Source organism: Vicugna pacos, chromosome 11 (genome assembly GCF_048564905.1).
Source record: "Vicugna pacos chromosome 11, VicPac4, whole genome shotgun sequence".
NCBI classification, from domain to species: Eukaryota; Metazoa; Chordata; class Mammalia; order Artiodactyla; family Camelidae; genus Vicugna; species Vicugna pacos.
This window is the reverse complement of record NC_132997.1, coordinates 73,506,096-73,519,477: the sequence shown is the minus strand read 5'-3', so window position 1 is coordinate 73,519,477 and position 13,382 is coordinate 73,506,096. Positions and strand designations below refer to the sequence as shown.

The 13,382-nt window shown below is 42.1% G+C and overlaps 1 protein-coding gene across 1 annotated transcript in view; it reads left to right on the top strand.

Moving 5' to 3' along the window:
- Nucleotides 1-13,382, top strand: part of BLNK (B cell linker) — a 72,767-nt gene that overhangs the window by 44,636 nt on the left and 14,749 nt on the right. Inside the window, exons 7-9 of the mRNA XM_006210580.4 lie at nucleotides 3,873-3,954; nucleotides 5,163-5,234; nucleotides 13,109-13,181. Of these exons, the coding sequence (XP_006210642.1) occupies nucleotides 3,873-3,954; nucleotides 5,163-5,234; nucleotides 13,109-13,181 (227 nt within the window). The remainder of the gene's footprint in view (nucleotides 1-3,872; nucleotides 3,955-5,162; nucleotides 5,235-13,108; nucleotides 13,182-13,382) is intronic.

Sequence of the window (13,382 nt, the reverse complement as noted above, 5' to 3'; positions counted from 1 at the left end):
GGGGCAAAGCCCTGTCGGAGGAGAGAGCACCATATGACAAGAGTGGCTGACACTTGACCAGCGCTGTGTACCAGCTGGTGTTCTGAGCACTGTGCATATACTATCTCATTAACACCCCACATCAACCCTATGAAGTGTGTGCTATCATCATCCGCATTACAGATGAGGAAATGGTACAGATGAGGTGCAAAGGGGTTAAAAATCTTGTCCAAGATCACAGAGGTAAATGGTAGAGCCGGCATTTGAACTCAGATAAGGAGATGCCAGAGACCAGGTGCTAAACAGCCACCCTGTGTCACCTCTCCAGCATCCACTGGGAGAGACCAGCTCTTCACTCAACACAAATGTGCCAGGGCTTCATTGGTGCCCAAAGCAGACCCAGTACCTGTCCTGGCAGGGTGTCAGTCTTAAGGTTTTATGTGACCTTGGACAGATTACTCAAATCCTCTCGAATTCCTCATCGGTAAAATGAGGATAACTATACCTAACTTAAAAGGTAGGTATTATTGAAAGAATTCAGTAAAATAATGGATGTAAAGCTATTAAACACTCACATGAATTATATTAAGGAAGAAACTCATGTGGGTGTTTAATAGCTCATCTAAATGACTCCTGATATGAAATGGATTGTAGGGCAATGGGAAAGTGAAAATAAAATGAATCCATGACAGTCCTATTTTTCACACTTAAAGTCTAGGGGAAGGTAAACATGTAAATACCTATAGCAAGTGTCTTACTACTGAACATCTAAACTCTGGAGTTGATCTAAGATTATTTTTTAAATAATCATCCATTTTTTTTAATCATGCTATTATAAAAACCAAGGAAGGATTTCTAATAGCATGTAGGTTGTGGTAGTGGAATAATCTACCTGGCTTCAAAAGACCAACCACTCGTGTAACTAGAGCCAGGTTTTTGTGATGGCAACATGTGAAAATGGGGCTTACATTAAAACACTGCAGTAATGTGAAGATGAACTTGTTAGGATACAAATTATGATGGTTCTTGAGCATTTGCTTATTTTGGCAGGCAACAACTTTAAAATATTGAACCGCAACTGAAATGAATTGCCAAAAATATATATTATACATTCTTTCTCCTTAAATCCTATTATGGGGAGGGAGAGGGTGGGGACAGGGAGAGAACTACAAACAGAATTTGTTGGGAACGGATGAAGTCTTTTTTTCTATCACTGCTCTTTTGAGCTAAAAATTTCTCAATACCAGAATATCATTACTCTAAACAGGTCAGATTCTAGACCTTGCAGATAAACCATCTTCTACTATCATGAAGTTCTACAGAACATACAAACACAAAATGGAGAAACCAGAGGAAAGAATAAATTCTGAGGTGGGGAGGTAGGGTCGGTAAAGTTTTGGTGGAGGCATGGTGCTTCCACCTTCTCTATATCCATTCAGGTGTCATGGCTGAGTGCCAATAACAATGTTCTGTGTTCAGCTATAAGATACTGGAGGATTTTGTTGACTGTAGGCTTTGAGAGGATGGGCACACCTCCCTGGACACTCAGCCTCTCCTCTCACAAAACTAGCCCCTGGAATGTACTACTCAGGCTACAAACTAATCCAGAGAGGTAGACCCATGGGACCATAAGGGTCCTGCAGAGATGCCACAGCCACTGAACATCAACATTATGCAATGTTGTTAGGTCAGCCTCTTCCCAGCCTTAGCGACTGCATCAATTTCAGTTCAATTCCGTGACCCTTTGACTGCTCAGGAAACACAAATACAGATAAGGAAGAGCCCTTTCGGAGCTCATGGTCTAACACAGTGAGGCTAGCAACATAGTAGAGGTGAGGATCAGGTTCCCCGTGTCGTAGAGGAGCAAGTGGTCTCCTCTGATTGGCAAAATCCAAAGAGACTTCCAATGAGTCAGCAATTTACCCTAGGTCATACAACTAGGAAAGAGACAGGCAAGGATACCCCCCAGGTCTGTCTGATTCCAAAGTCTCATCCTTCAGCCAGAGAGTCTCTGACAGCAGAATTGAGTTGTTGTGTGCACAGCACCACCTGGTGCCTCTCAGCCAGGTTTGGGGGTGAAGAAAGAGATAAGAAATAGCACTTAAATGAAGAGAGTAAAGAAATAAGACAGAAAGAGGAAGGCGAAGAATGAAGTTACTTAAATGTAGTGGAAAAGAGTATGGGCACTCAATTCTTGAACTTAATCCGGGCTCTACCACTTTTTACTAAGCTCCTTGAGCAAGCTAGTTAACTTCACTGTGCCTCAATTTCTCCAAGTTTCTTCATCTTAAAATGGACCTGCTAGTGGTACCTACCTTACTGGGTTATTACAAAAGTTAAGTGAGATTACATGTGTAAAGTACTTAGAAGAGCACCTGGCAATAAATGTTCAATAAATGTTTGGTTTTTATTTCTCCCAGTACCCATTTTGGCAACTCACCAAGACAGGTTGTAAAAACCACTTTTGAGATCTGGTTACCTCATCTGCCTCATAAAATCACTCCCTCTCTATATTTTATGGTCAATTAATTATTGACAAATGTGCCAAGACAATTCAATAGGAAAGAATAGTTTTTTTAAACAAACAACTGGTGCTAGGATAACTGTATATTCACATCCAAAAGAATGAAATTGGATCCCCTATCTCACACTATATATTTAAAAATTAAATTAAAATGGATCATGAGTCTAAGTGTAAGAGCTAAAACTATAAAACTCTAGGAAGAAAACATAGGCTTAAATCTGTATGACCTTGGGATAGGCAATGGTCTCTTAGATACAATACCAAAAGCACAAACAATGAAAGAAAAAATAGATAAGACAGACTTTCAAATGTAAAACTTCTGTGCTGCAAATGCTACCATAAATAAAGTAAAAGGACATCCTATAGAATGGGAGAAATTCTTTGCAAATTATTTATCTGATAAGAGACGTAAAACTAGAACATTTAAAGAACTCTCATAAGCCAATAATAAAAAAGACAACCCAATTAAAAGTGGGCAATGGGGTTAAATAAACTTTTCTCTGAAGAAGATACACAAATGGCCAAAAAACACATGAAAAGATGCTGAACTTATTAACCATCAGGGAAGTACCAATTAAAACCACAATTAGATACCACTTCACACCAACAAGGATGCTTATGATCAGAAAGACAGACAACAACAAGTATTGGTGAGTATGTGGAGAAACTGGGACCCCATACATTGCTAATGGGAATGAAAAATGGTGCAGCCACTTTGGAAAACAATTTGGCAGTTCCTCAAACTATTAAATCTAGAGCTACAATGTGACCCAGCAATTCCATCACTAGGTATGTTCCCAAGAAAAATGCACATCTGCACAAAACTTGTACATGAATATTCACAGCAACATTATTCATAATAGCCAAAAAGTGGAAATAACCCAAATGTCCATCCACTGATGAATGGGTAAATAAAATGTGGTCTCATCATACAATGGAATATAATTTGTCTATAAAAGGGAATCAAGTAGTGATAGATACTACAACATGGTTGAATCTTGAAATTACTAAGTGAAAGAAGTCACAAAAGATTGATACCGTTATATTGTATGATTCCATTTATACTTTGTGTCCAGAACAGGCAAATCTTAAAGACAGAAAGGTTAGTGGTTGATTAGGTCAGGAGAAGGGGTGGATGGGAGTGACTAATAGGTACAGGATTCCTTTCTGGGGTGATGAAAATATTCTAAAGATAGACTGTAGTGATGGTTGCACACTGTGAATATACTACAAATCACCAATTCACTTTGTATAGGGGAATTTAATGATATATGAATTATATCTCAGTGAAGGTTTTTTAATATCACTTCTTATGCAGGAAACTATGAATGTACAGCACTCTCCTCATTAATTTCTGCATTTCCTTTAGGCTGATTATGTGGTCCCTGTGGAAGACGAAGATGAAAACTATATTCATCCCACAGAAGACAGTTCAGTCCCATCTGAAAAAGGCAAGAGTTTGTAGTTTTAAGCACCTGAGCATGTCTAGTAGCTCCCAAATAGCAAGACTGTTTGGTAGCAAGCACTAAGGGGCTCAGAAATGACGGTGCCCAGGCCTCTCTCTTCCGCGGCCACAGCACTTGCCTTCTTTGGCTGGTCCCGCAGAGGGCATACTGAGCAAATCATCTCCGTGTTTTTTTAGCCTTTGCCCTTCTTCCTACATCCTCTTCCATGATTTAATACTCCCTTCTCAAATTATAAAAGCAGCTAGCTTCTCTTTAGTTCCTCGCTTAGAGTAGATCTCTCATAAAACCTAACACTCCTAAAGTCATGAGCCACCACGTTGACCTTACAAATATTATACCAGGAACAATTTCTGCAGAGGACTGAAAAAAATGAAAGCGTGAAATACGCTCTCTATTCTAATTCTTTAAAATTTAGTGCTATCTCAGGCCCATGAGAAATATTTCATTTGTGAATCCTTCACAAAATAACAAATGCAGTTACAAGCAAATTATCTTAAAAAGCCAGTGCCACATACCCTCAGATCAGGTGTGGAACAGTGCATGATTACTCTGGATGTAGTCTCTGTGGAGAATATAACCCCACATAAATGCTGCTTTTTCAGGTAACATTACTTATCTAGTAAATTTGACTCCAGAGTAACAGTATTCAGTATTTACTCTGCATCATATTGTAACCCTCTCCTGCACTCCCTAAATATCACCAACAGCTTCAAGACCCACCTGAATTCCTGAGCCACCCATCACCATGAAATAATAAATACATGTTGAACACCACCACCTTACTCTCCTCCGACAAAAAAAACCCCTAGAAAATCCAAGAGAAATGGTGTGTGTTTCGTGTGGCAGAGACATTGGGGGTATTTACTCTGGTCTCTCTACTATTAGTTCAATACACTTCTGATTAAAAAAAAAAAAAAAACTTTCATCTCCTAGACCTCCAGTTCGCCAAGTAAAATTCCAAACCTGTATTCACTTTCATCATTAACATATTCATTCTAAAAATGTCTTTTCTTCTGAGAAGCTTCTTCTAATGGCTTATGGGTTTAATAAGCATGTCTCCCATTCTTTGTAGATTCTCTGGTCTGATGCATCATTTGTGCAATGCATTTTCCCATTAATGTAAATCTCCCTCAGTAGAACGTATCTAATAGATATATATTTTTTATACCTATGTTTAAAATTGTGTTTTTCAGCTCCCATGGTGAATAGATCAACCAAGCCAAATAATTCCTCAAAGCCAGTCTCTCCTCCAGGGAAAGCTTCAGGTAAAGTATACACATGATTTGGCGGGGGGGGGGGGGGTTGTTTTTTTTTTTATCGTGAAGTGATTCATTTCAAGGATTTGGTTTTTAATCTATTCTAAATAAGATAAACAACTCGGATCAAATATTAGGAAATAATCCCTTGTATTTCCAAGTGTCTTAATAAACGGTAACAGAGACCTCTCCTGCTCATCCACCGTCTGGTGGCTCCTAGGTGACAGGACCCTGGCCCCATGCCCCTGCACCTCCGTTAAACAAATCCTGGCTTTCATCCTACCTCTCTGGGCACCTTGTGGCTTCTCCGCCTTCTCCCTTCCCCTGACTGAGGAAATCTGTGCAATTCAGCCTCAGCCCTCTGCTCTTCTTTTAGAATATCGTGAGAGTTAAGAGCATGGGTTTTGCACCAAGCAGACCTGGGTTGGAATCCCAGTGCTCCCCGTTATTAACTATACCACTTTGGGTCTGTAGTTTACCTCTCCAAACGTCACATTTTCTCATCTGGAAATGGAAATAATAGCCTGTGCCCTGAGATGGGAGAAATCTGAGATCGTGAATGGGAAATTTCTAATGTAGTCCTGGCACACAGTAGGTGCTTGGTAAAGAGTATTATTTTTCACTTCTTTCAAGTTCATCCATTCTGGCTTCACTTCTCTGGTCTAAGTAGGTAACCCTCTGGTGTCCAACCCTGACCTGCTTTCTCTTGTGAACACCTTGACCTTCCCACAGCCTCATGCTCAATGCACCCATCACCCCTACCCTTTGGGTTCCTGTTCCTCTTCACAAGTCAGCCTCCAGGCTACATGTCTCAGAGTGCCTATGTTCTTTCCCAATCCTGCTATTTCTTTTTCCTGAATTGGCTCTTCCATTTTAGTTGCGCCCACCTTAGCCAGGCTTTCTTTATAATTTCATACCTTCTGTCTTGGAGAGTCCACTGGCCACACCTTTGCCTCTCAGCTCTCTCTTGAGTCACTGAGATGAGCTTCTGTCTCCCTCCAGTTGTTACCAGCTTCATCCCGTTACAAAGTTAGTTTCTCCTATGTCACCCTACCCAAATCATGAACACTTGGTGGTTCCTAGGTGTCTCCTGTAGGGTTTGGCAATCCCAAGACTGAGGCCCGCAGTGCTGAGTGGTGCCCACATCCCCAGCCTATTACAGCACAGAGGGGTGCAGGAGCCTCCTCTGCAGCATTCCCTCCTTCTCCTCTCCCCTACCCAGTACTCACCCACTCCCTGCACACACATACACTCCCGCCTCTCCAAGACCTGAAGGCCAAACACAGAGATTGGGAGACTGACCTCTGCTTTCAGGACAAGCTCCTTGGGAGAAAAGATAAGAAGAGTATTTTTTAAATCTTTCCCTGGACTCATTTCCTGTGCAACTGCTCACCCTCTTATTTATCCAAACACCTTCAGGACCCACAGGCTCTATATAAGCTCATCTCAACTTCTGGGAACAAATGTCAACACACCAACCTAAAATGTCATGGTGAGGTTGCTTTGGTCCCAACTGAAATGGAGACTCCTGACACATGATAACTCAGGAGAATGGCTGTTATTACTGGATTAGAAAACCTTTCATTAAAACAGATAAATGAAGGCTTAAACCCTCCTTCAGAATAATAGTTCAATAATCTCTGGTACTTGCATCTTAAAACGTTCTTCCCTTACATGGACCTCTTATTCCTAATACACACCCAATACTCCAATCAGCCTGTTTTTCATGTGTCCTGCCTTTTGGTATTTGTTTGTTCTTACTTTAATGACACCAAATTCTACCCATCCTTTAACACCCAGCTTGAAGTCTCTCCCTCCAGGAAGCCTCCTGTGGTTTCTGCAGCCCTCAAAGAGCTCTCCTTTGCCATAAGTCTCATTCCACTATACTCAGCCCACATCTATTCTCTAATTGCTTTAGGCCTCAATCTGATCTCCCTAAGTCTGTTGCGAGCTCCTTGAAGACATTGCCTTAAATATCACTGGCACAGGAGGCCTTTCCTGACCCCACAGTGGGCTAGATCCCCTTGGCATGCACCCCTAAAATACCCTGCACTCCCTCTTTATCCCCTGATCCCTCCTGAGATCTCTGTCTGTCTTTGCCATAAGACTTTCAGCTCCGTGTCTTGCTCATAGCTGTGTTTCCAGGGCCTGGACAGGACCTGACTCAAAGTAGGTGCTGAAATGGTCGATGGGTCAGTTGGTTGAAAGAGCAAATGAATCCTCCAGCTCTGGCTGTCTAAGGAATCACACGGCCCCATCAGGAAGCATTAGCCCATTAGATTTATTATTCATTAGCTTTCTATAATCTAGTATAGCTATGTTTTATTACTAGAGGCATGAGATGAAGAAACAAACGTGAACAAGAAAATAATTTCCTGTTTACATGATTGTTGGGTATAGACAGGAAGAAGTTCAGGAGGAGGGAGGAAGTGCGATAACTTGGGCAGGAAGACCACCCTGAACAGTGAGAGGGAGTTTCTGAGTGTGCAGACAGTACAGCTTTCAGAGATGGGTTTTATAAAAGGAATAAGCAGACTACTTGCCTGTGACTTTGGATAATCGATCATTATCTTTTAAAGGCTTTGGAATGTGCCCTGATAGGCATTATGAAAGTGCTAAGATTTCAGGTTGGTGTTTCTGTCAAAGTACCACACTACAACACTTGCCTCTGGTTAATGTTGTTGCCTCTGGTTAATGCTTTTGGCTCCTTGATGGCTAATGAGGTGCTGGTGGAGGATTACACAGTGAATTAGGTGCAGAGGCAGGCTCTCCCCCTCCTCCGTGTTCCATCCTGGGAAGCACGTAGCAGGACTTAGCACAGACTCCAAAGCCAGAGGGTTCAGGTCTTGACTCTGACATTCACTAGGTGCTAAACTTCGAGCAAGCTAAGTAATCCTCCTGTTTCTTAGTTTCCTCGTCTGAAAAATGAAGGGAAAAAATGGTATCTACACCTAGGGGTATTGTGAGAATTAAATGAGTAAAAAGATACAAATCACACTCATAAAATGACAGCTCTTTGTTATTTATTATTGTTATTATTCAGAATCCCTGTTTAACCTGCCTCGATTCATGACCAGTCTGACAGAGGACCATTTTAGGAAACTGAGTTTCTTCCTTTCCATATAAAGTTTTACTCTAAATCAGGGTTTTTCAGCCTCAGCACAACTCGCATTTTGAGCTCGGTGAGTCTTGCTGGGGGCTGTCCTGTGCACCGCAGGGTGTTTAGCAGCATCCTTGGCCTCTGCCCACTAGATGCCAGTAGCATCCCCTTCCCTGGTAGAGACAGGCAAAGATGTCTCCAGACACGGAGGAACAACCCTGGGAGAGGGGGACAAAAATCACTCCCAGTGAAGAACCGCTGGTCTAAACTAACTGAAAGACTGAACACTTTTGTGATTTATCTCTAAATGAGCATTTAGAAGAAGGCAGTGCAACCTTTGGCTGATTAGAAGCTTTTGTCAGAAGAGGTTAGACAGTGCATGTATTTCTGAGCTTCCTCTAAGTAAACAGCATTTGAAAGTATTTTATCTCCTTATTTCCTAAAATAAGAGGATAGTTTCGGAATTTACAATTCCCTGCTATTACACAAGTTGAACCTTACCTGTAGCCCAAATTGTTCTGAAGTTGTTAAATTGAATCTCTTTGTGTATTTTGTAAGAGTTCATGCAGCGTATGAGAGTACAGGATGCTCCAGCTAGTACGCAAGCCCCACTAATGACAACAGGGTGTCTATAGCAGCTAAAAGAGAGTTAGATCCCACGGGCTCACAGTGCCAACACTGGGATTGTCCAGAATAAGGAAACTTACCAACACTGCATGTAAAAACCAAAAAGAGCATAATGTATAAAATACATGGGGTAGAAGGGAAAACTAAGGGTAAATTGTTTTCCTAGTTGAGAAACCTTGGTAAGCAGTAGCTTGTGCAAGGCCTGTGCTGTTAAATCAAACACTGATATAATTTTTTGCTCACTACAATTAAAATAAAGCTGATTTTTCTAGTTCATTATGATGCTTTGGGACACATCTCCCTCTGCCGCATTCCCAGTTTCTCCCTAGGAGTTTTCCAACCGAGAATTTAGCTTTTCCAGGAAGCGGGGATCCTGGAAATGAGAGGGTACTAGGTTGTCCTACCCCAGCCATGCCCCTGGATCTGACTTCAGCCAGGGTGGCAGAGGGGGTCACTGACCTATGAAGAGATAGCCTTCATCCTCTTGTGGGCATCTACAAAAGCACCCCTCTGTTTTATCAATCTTTCCCCATATAAGGGAGAAGCAGCAAGCAAATCTGACATGCCAAATCATGCCCCAAAGTAACATTATGAGATACTGGCTGAAGAGAAAAGTTCCTGCCTGAGCTTTCAACTTGAATAGCCTTGGTTCCCAACCCCAGCCCTGCCCCTCAACCCCTCTGAGCCTCCGTTCAGTCCCCTTGATGTTATATGAGGCTGAGAGGTGGCACACGTGAGGTACCTGGCAGAGTTCCCCAGCACCTAGAGATACTGTGGTGTGGATAACAAGATGATAAAACAAAAATGTCAATAATCATATTTACTGAGCTCCTTTATGAGCTATAATTGACATATAAAATGCGCTCATTCCACATATATAATTCCATGGGTTTTTGTAAATCATTGCATTTAGAGTTTTGTAACCAGCACTACAATTCAGTTTTAGACATTTTCCATGCCCATCCCAACTCCAAAGGAGCCTTTCTGTCCATTTGTGGTCAATGCTGTTCCCACCCTCAGCCCTAGGCAACTCTGATCTGTTTTCTGTTGCTAAGGAGTCGCCTTTTCCAAACATTCATGTAGATGGAATCATAAAATGTGTAGTCTTTTCCATCTGACTCCTCTCACTTAGCATAATGTTTCTGACCCTCAAATACTCTCAGTCCCTTTCCAGCAATATTACTGTATATTTGGCTAATTCTTAACATGTTCAAAGTTACTGTATTACCTGACCACGGTAAGTCTGAGTTAGATAAGGTAGGTAGTGGTGTCCCCATTCCAGAGAGGGGGAAACTGAGGCATGGTGGCTTGTAAGCAGTCACACAGCCAGTCTGTTGGCAGAGAAGTAACTAGAACCCGCCTTTCTGATGCAAGACCACAGGTTTTCCACCAGCGCTTGTAACTGTACTCTGCCACCACAGACGGCAGCAGGTGTGCGCCTCCCTCTCCTCTGATCACAGAAGTTATTTATGAGGAGGGAAGGGGAAAGGAAGACGTTGGCCAGCTGTTTGGAGATATGAAGGAAAGGGGAGCTTAGCAGAGAAGCCAGGCAGTAGCAGTGACAACAATAATGTGCCCAGGCCAAGCGAGCTCTTGGCTTTTAAAAAGAGGGGGTACCCCTGGGAGGAAATTCTGACTTACACCTTATTTTTACTTCCTTATTTTTCAGGCAAGGTTGTTGTGTTTTGTTTTTTGGGTTGTTTTTTTTTTTTGTCTCTTCCCCAAAATCTTCCATCAACATCTATGAGTAGCCAAGGGTATTTTCCCAGTGTCAATCTTAAGTACTGAGAATTTGAAGACTGATATCAACTTGATACACCAGCTAATGAAACACAGTTGGACACATACTACTACCTATTCAGATGACATTTCAGTTTCTTGACACAGGAAATGTTAAAAATTTTAAATGTAGTCTCTTTCTTAAAATGTTTTTAAAAATCCCATCTGGGTCAGGTAACGTCTAAAGTAGGATTTACACGGGAAGGGCCACTCCTTCACCAGATGCCATGAGTGAGTGCTCATGGAGATCAACACCACTTAAGAACTGTGTGTAGAAAAGAAGCAGACGGGCTCTGAGTGAAGGCCTGAAGGCCTCTCTCTAGCAAAGTACATGAGGATGAACTTTATGATCTCTGTGCTTAATACTTTCCGAGGCCTTTTTTCTCTCTTTTGTGTTTGGAATAGGTGGTCCTGTCAGATGAGGTGGCATGGGGTGCACGTGACTTCCCCTGTTATGAATTCCCAGAGGGCAGAGGTCTATCTGCCTCTCCAGCTCTTCCACAACCCCTAATATAGTGCCTCCAAGTGCTTTACACATACCAGGTTCTCAGTGATCCTTGGTAACAGATTATGACCTCGGTGTTTACTTATGTGTACTTTATCTTGCAAACTAAGACAATACACACTGAGGGCAAGTCCAACCTAAACTTGCAGAGTATCCCCATTATGTCCATGAGGAATGGTGGACTTAAAAGTGTAGTAGATTCTTAATACAATATTTATTCAGTTAAACTTAATTCAACAGAAAGCCTTTGTCTCACTAAGTAGTAAGATCCAGGCAGGTGAGCAGCAGCCTGAGAGGAGGCAGCCAGGAGATGCTGAGGGGAGATGGCTAGGCTTCTGGCCTCTCCTGCTCCAGGCCTGCTCTCTATCCCAGCAGTGAACCTCTGCTGTCTCTCACCTTCCTTCCTCATAACAACTGCCTGGCTTCTACACTCAGGTAGTGGGAGGGGAAATGGGTATAGTGGACAAGGTCATCTGGGTCCCTTCTGTGACTTCAGAAGATGAGATTTAGACTACAATGAGGTATCACCTCACACTGGTCAGAATGGCCATCATCAAAAAGTCTACAAATAAATTCTGAAGAGGGTGTGGAGAAAAAGGAGCCCTTCTACACTGTTGGTGGGAATGTAAATGGGAGCAGCCACTATGGAGGACAGTTTGGAGGTTCCTTAAAAAACTAAAAATAGAGTTACCATATGATCCAGCAATCCCACTCCTGGGCATATATCTGGAAAAGATAAAAACTCTAATTCCAAAAGACACATGCATCCCACTGTTCACAGCAGCACTATTCACAATAAGCAAGACACAGAAGCAACCTATATGCCCATCAACAGATGAATGGATAAAAAAGTGTGGCACACACACATACACACACAAGAATATTACTCACCTATAAAAAAGAATGAAATATTGCCATTGCAGGAACATAAATGGACCTAGATATTATCATACTAAGTTAAGTAATCCAGAGAAAGACAAATATTACATGATTACCACTTAAATGTGGAATCTAAAAAATTAATCCAAATCAACTTATTTACAAAGCAGAAACAGACTTACAGACATAGAAAACAAACTTACGGTTACCAAAGGGGAAAGGGGAGAGGGAGGGATAAATTAGGAGTTTGAGATTAACAGATACATATCACTATATATAAAAATAGATAAAGAACAGGGATTTACTATAGAGCATAGGCAACTATATTCAATACCTTGTAATGACCTAAAATGGAAAAGAATCTGAAGCTGTACACCTGAAACTAACACAATATTGTAAATCAACTATAGTTATGTTTTTAAAAATCATGAGATTTGGGCAGTAGCTTGCCGCTTGTCCCAATTTGTCTATTTATGGGCAAAGGCTCTGAGAACTTAGAGATGAATTGAGTGTCCTCCAAAGGTTAGGTGTATATACCATGTAAGTGTGGTCAGGAACGAGCCATGCTGTCTATAAGTGTGTATCTGGAAGGGTGGGTCTGTGCCTCTCTGACCCCAGGCACCTCTGGTGTGCGCATGTGCGCAGTGTATACAGATGCAAATGTGAACTTTTGTGGGCTCTCACCGAGCCCACAGAATCAGGGGCTCTGAACTTGTTGCATGCAGGAAAGGAAAAGGTCATTTAGCAATGTTGAGATGGAGTTCCTAATTAACATCCTAGTTCTGAGCTTATCAACTGATATTCTTTTTAAAAAGTTTCATCATCTTTGCCTACAGGTTTTCCCCAACAGCTTCAATGTAACCACTTATATACGTTTAACTGAAAGTAACAAAAAATGTGCATGTATTTCTAAGTTTGCCATAAAGGCCAGCTCCATATGACCATCAGCCCCAGTGCAAGACAGGAGACTGACCTGTGTGTATGTCTGTGCAGGTCGAAACAGCGGAGCCTGGGACTCCAAGTCAACTTCTTCACCTGCTGCACCGTCCCCACGGCCCAGAGCCGGGTGAGTGCCTGTTGCAGAGAAGCACCTCTGTGATCTGAGTGGATGGTCTCCACCACTGCTGAGAGCAGGCCTGCCTGGAATCCGCAAAGGAGTTCTGCCTGCGAATCTGAGGGCAAGAGGGAGGGTGCTTTTCTGCTGTTTCCATCCAGAAGAGCACGCCTGACCCAGCTCAGGGGCAGATGCACCTAAATTTACAAGAAG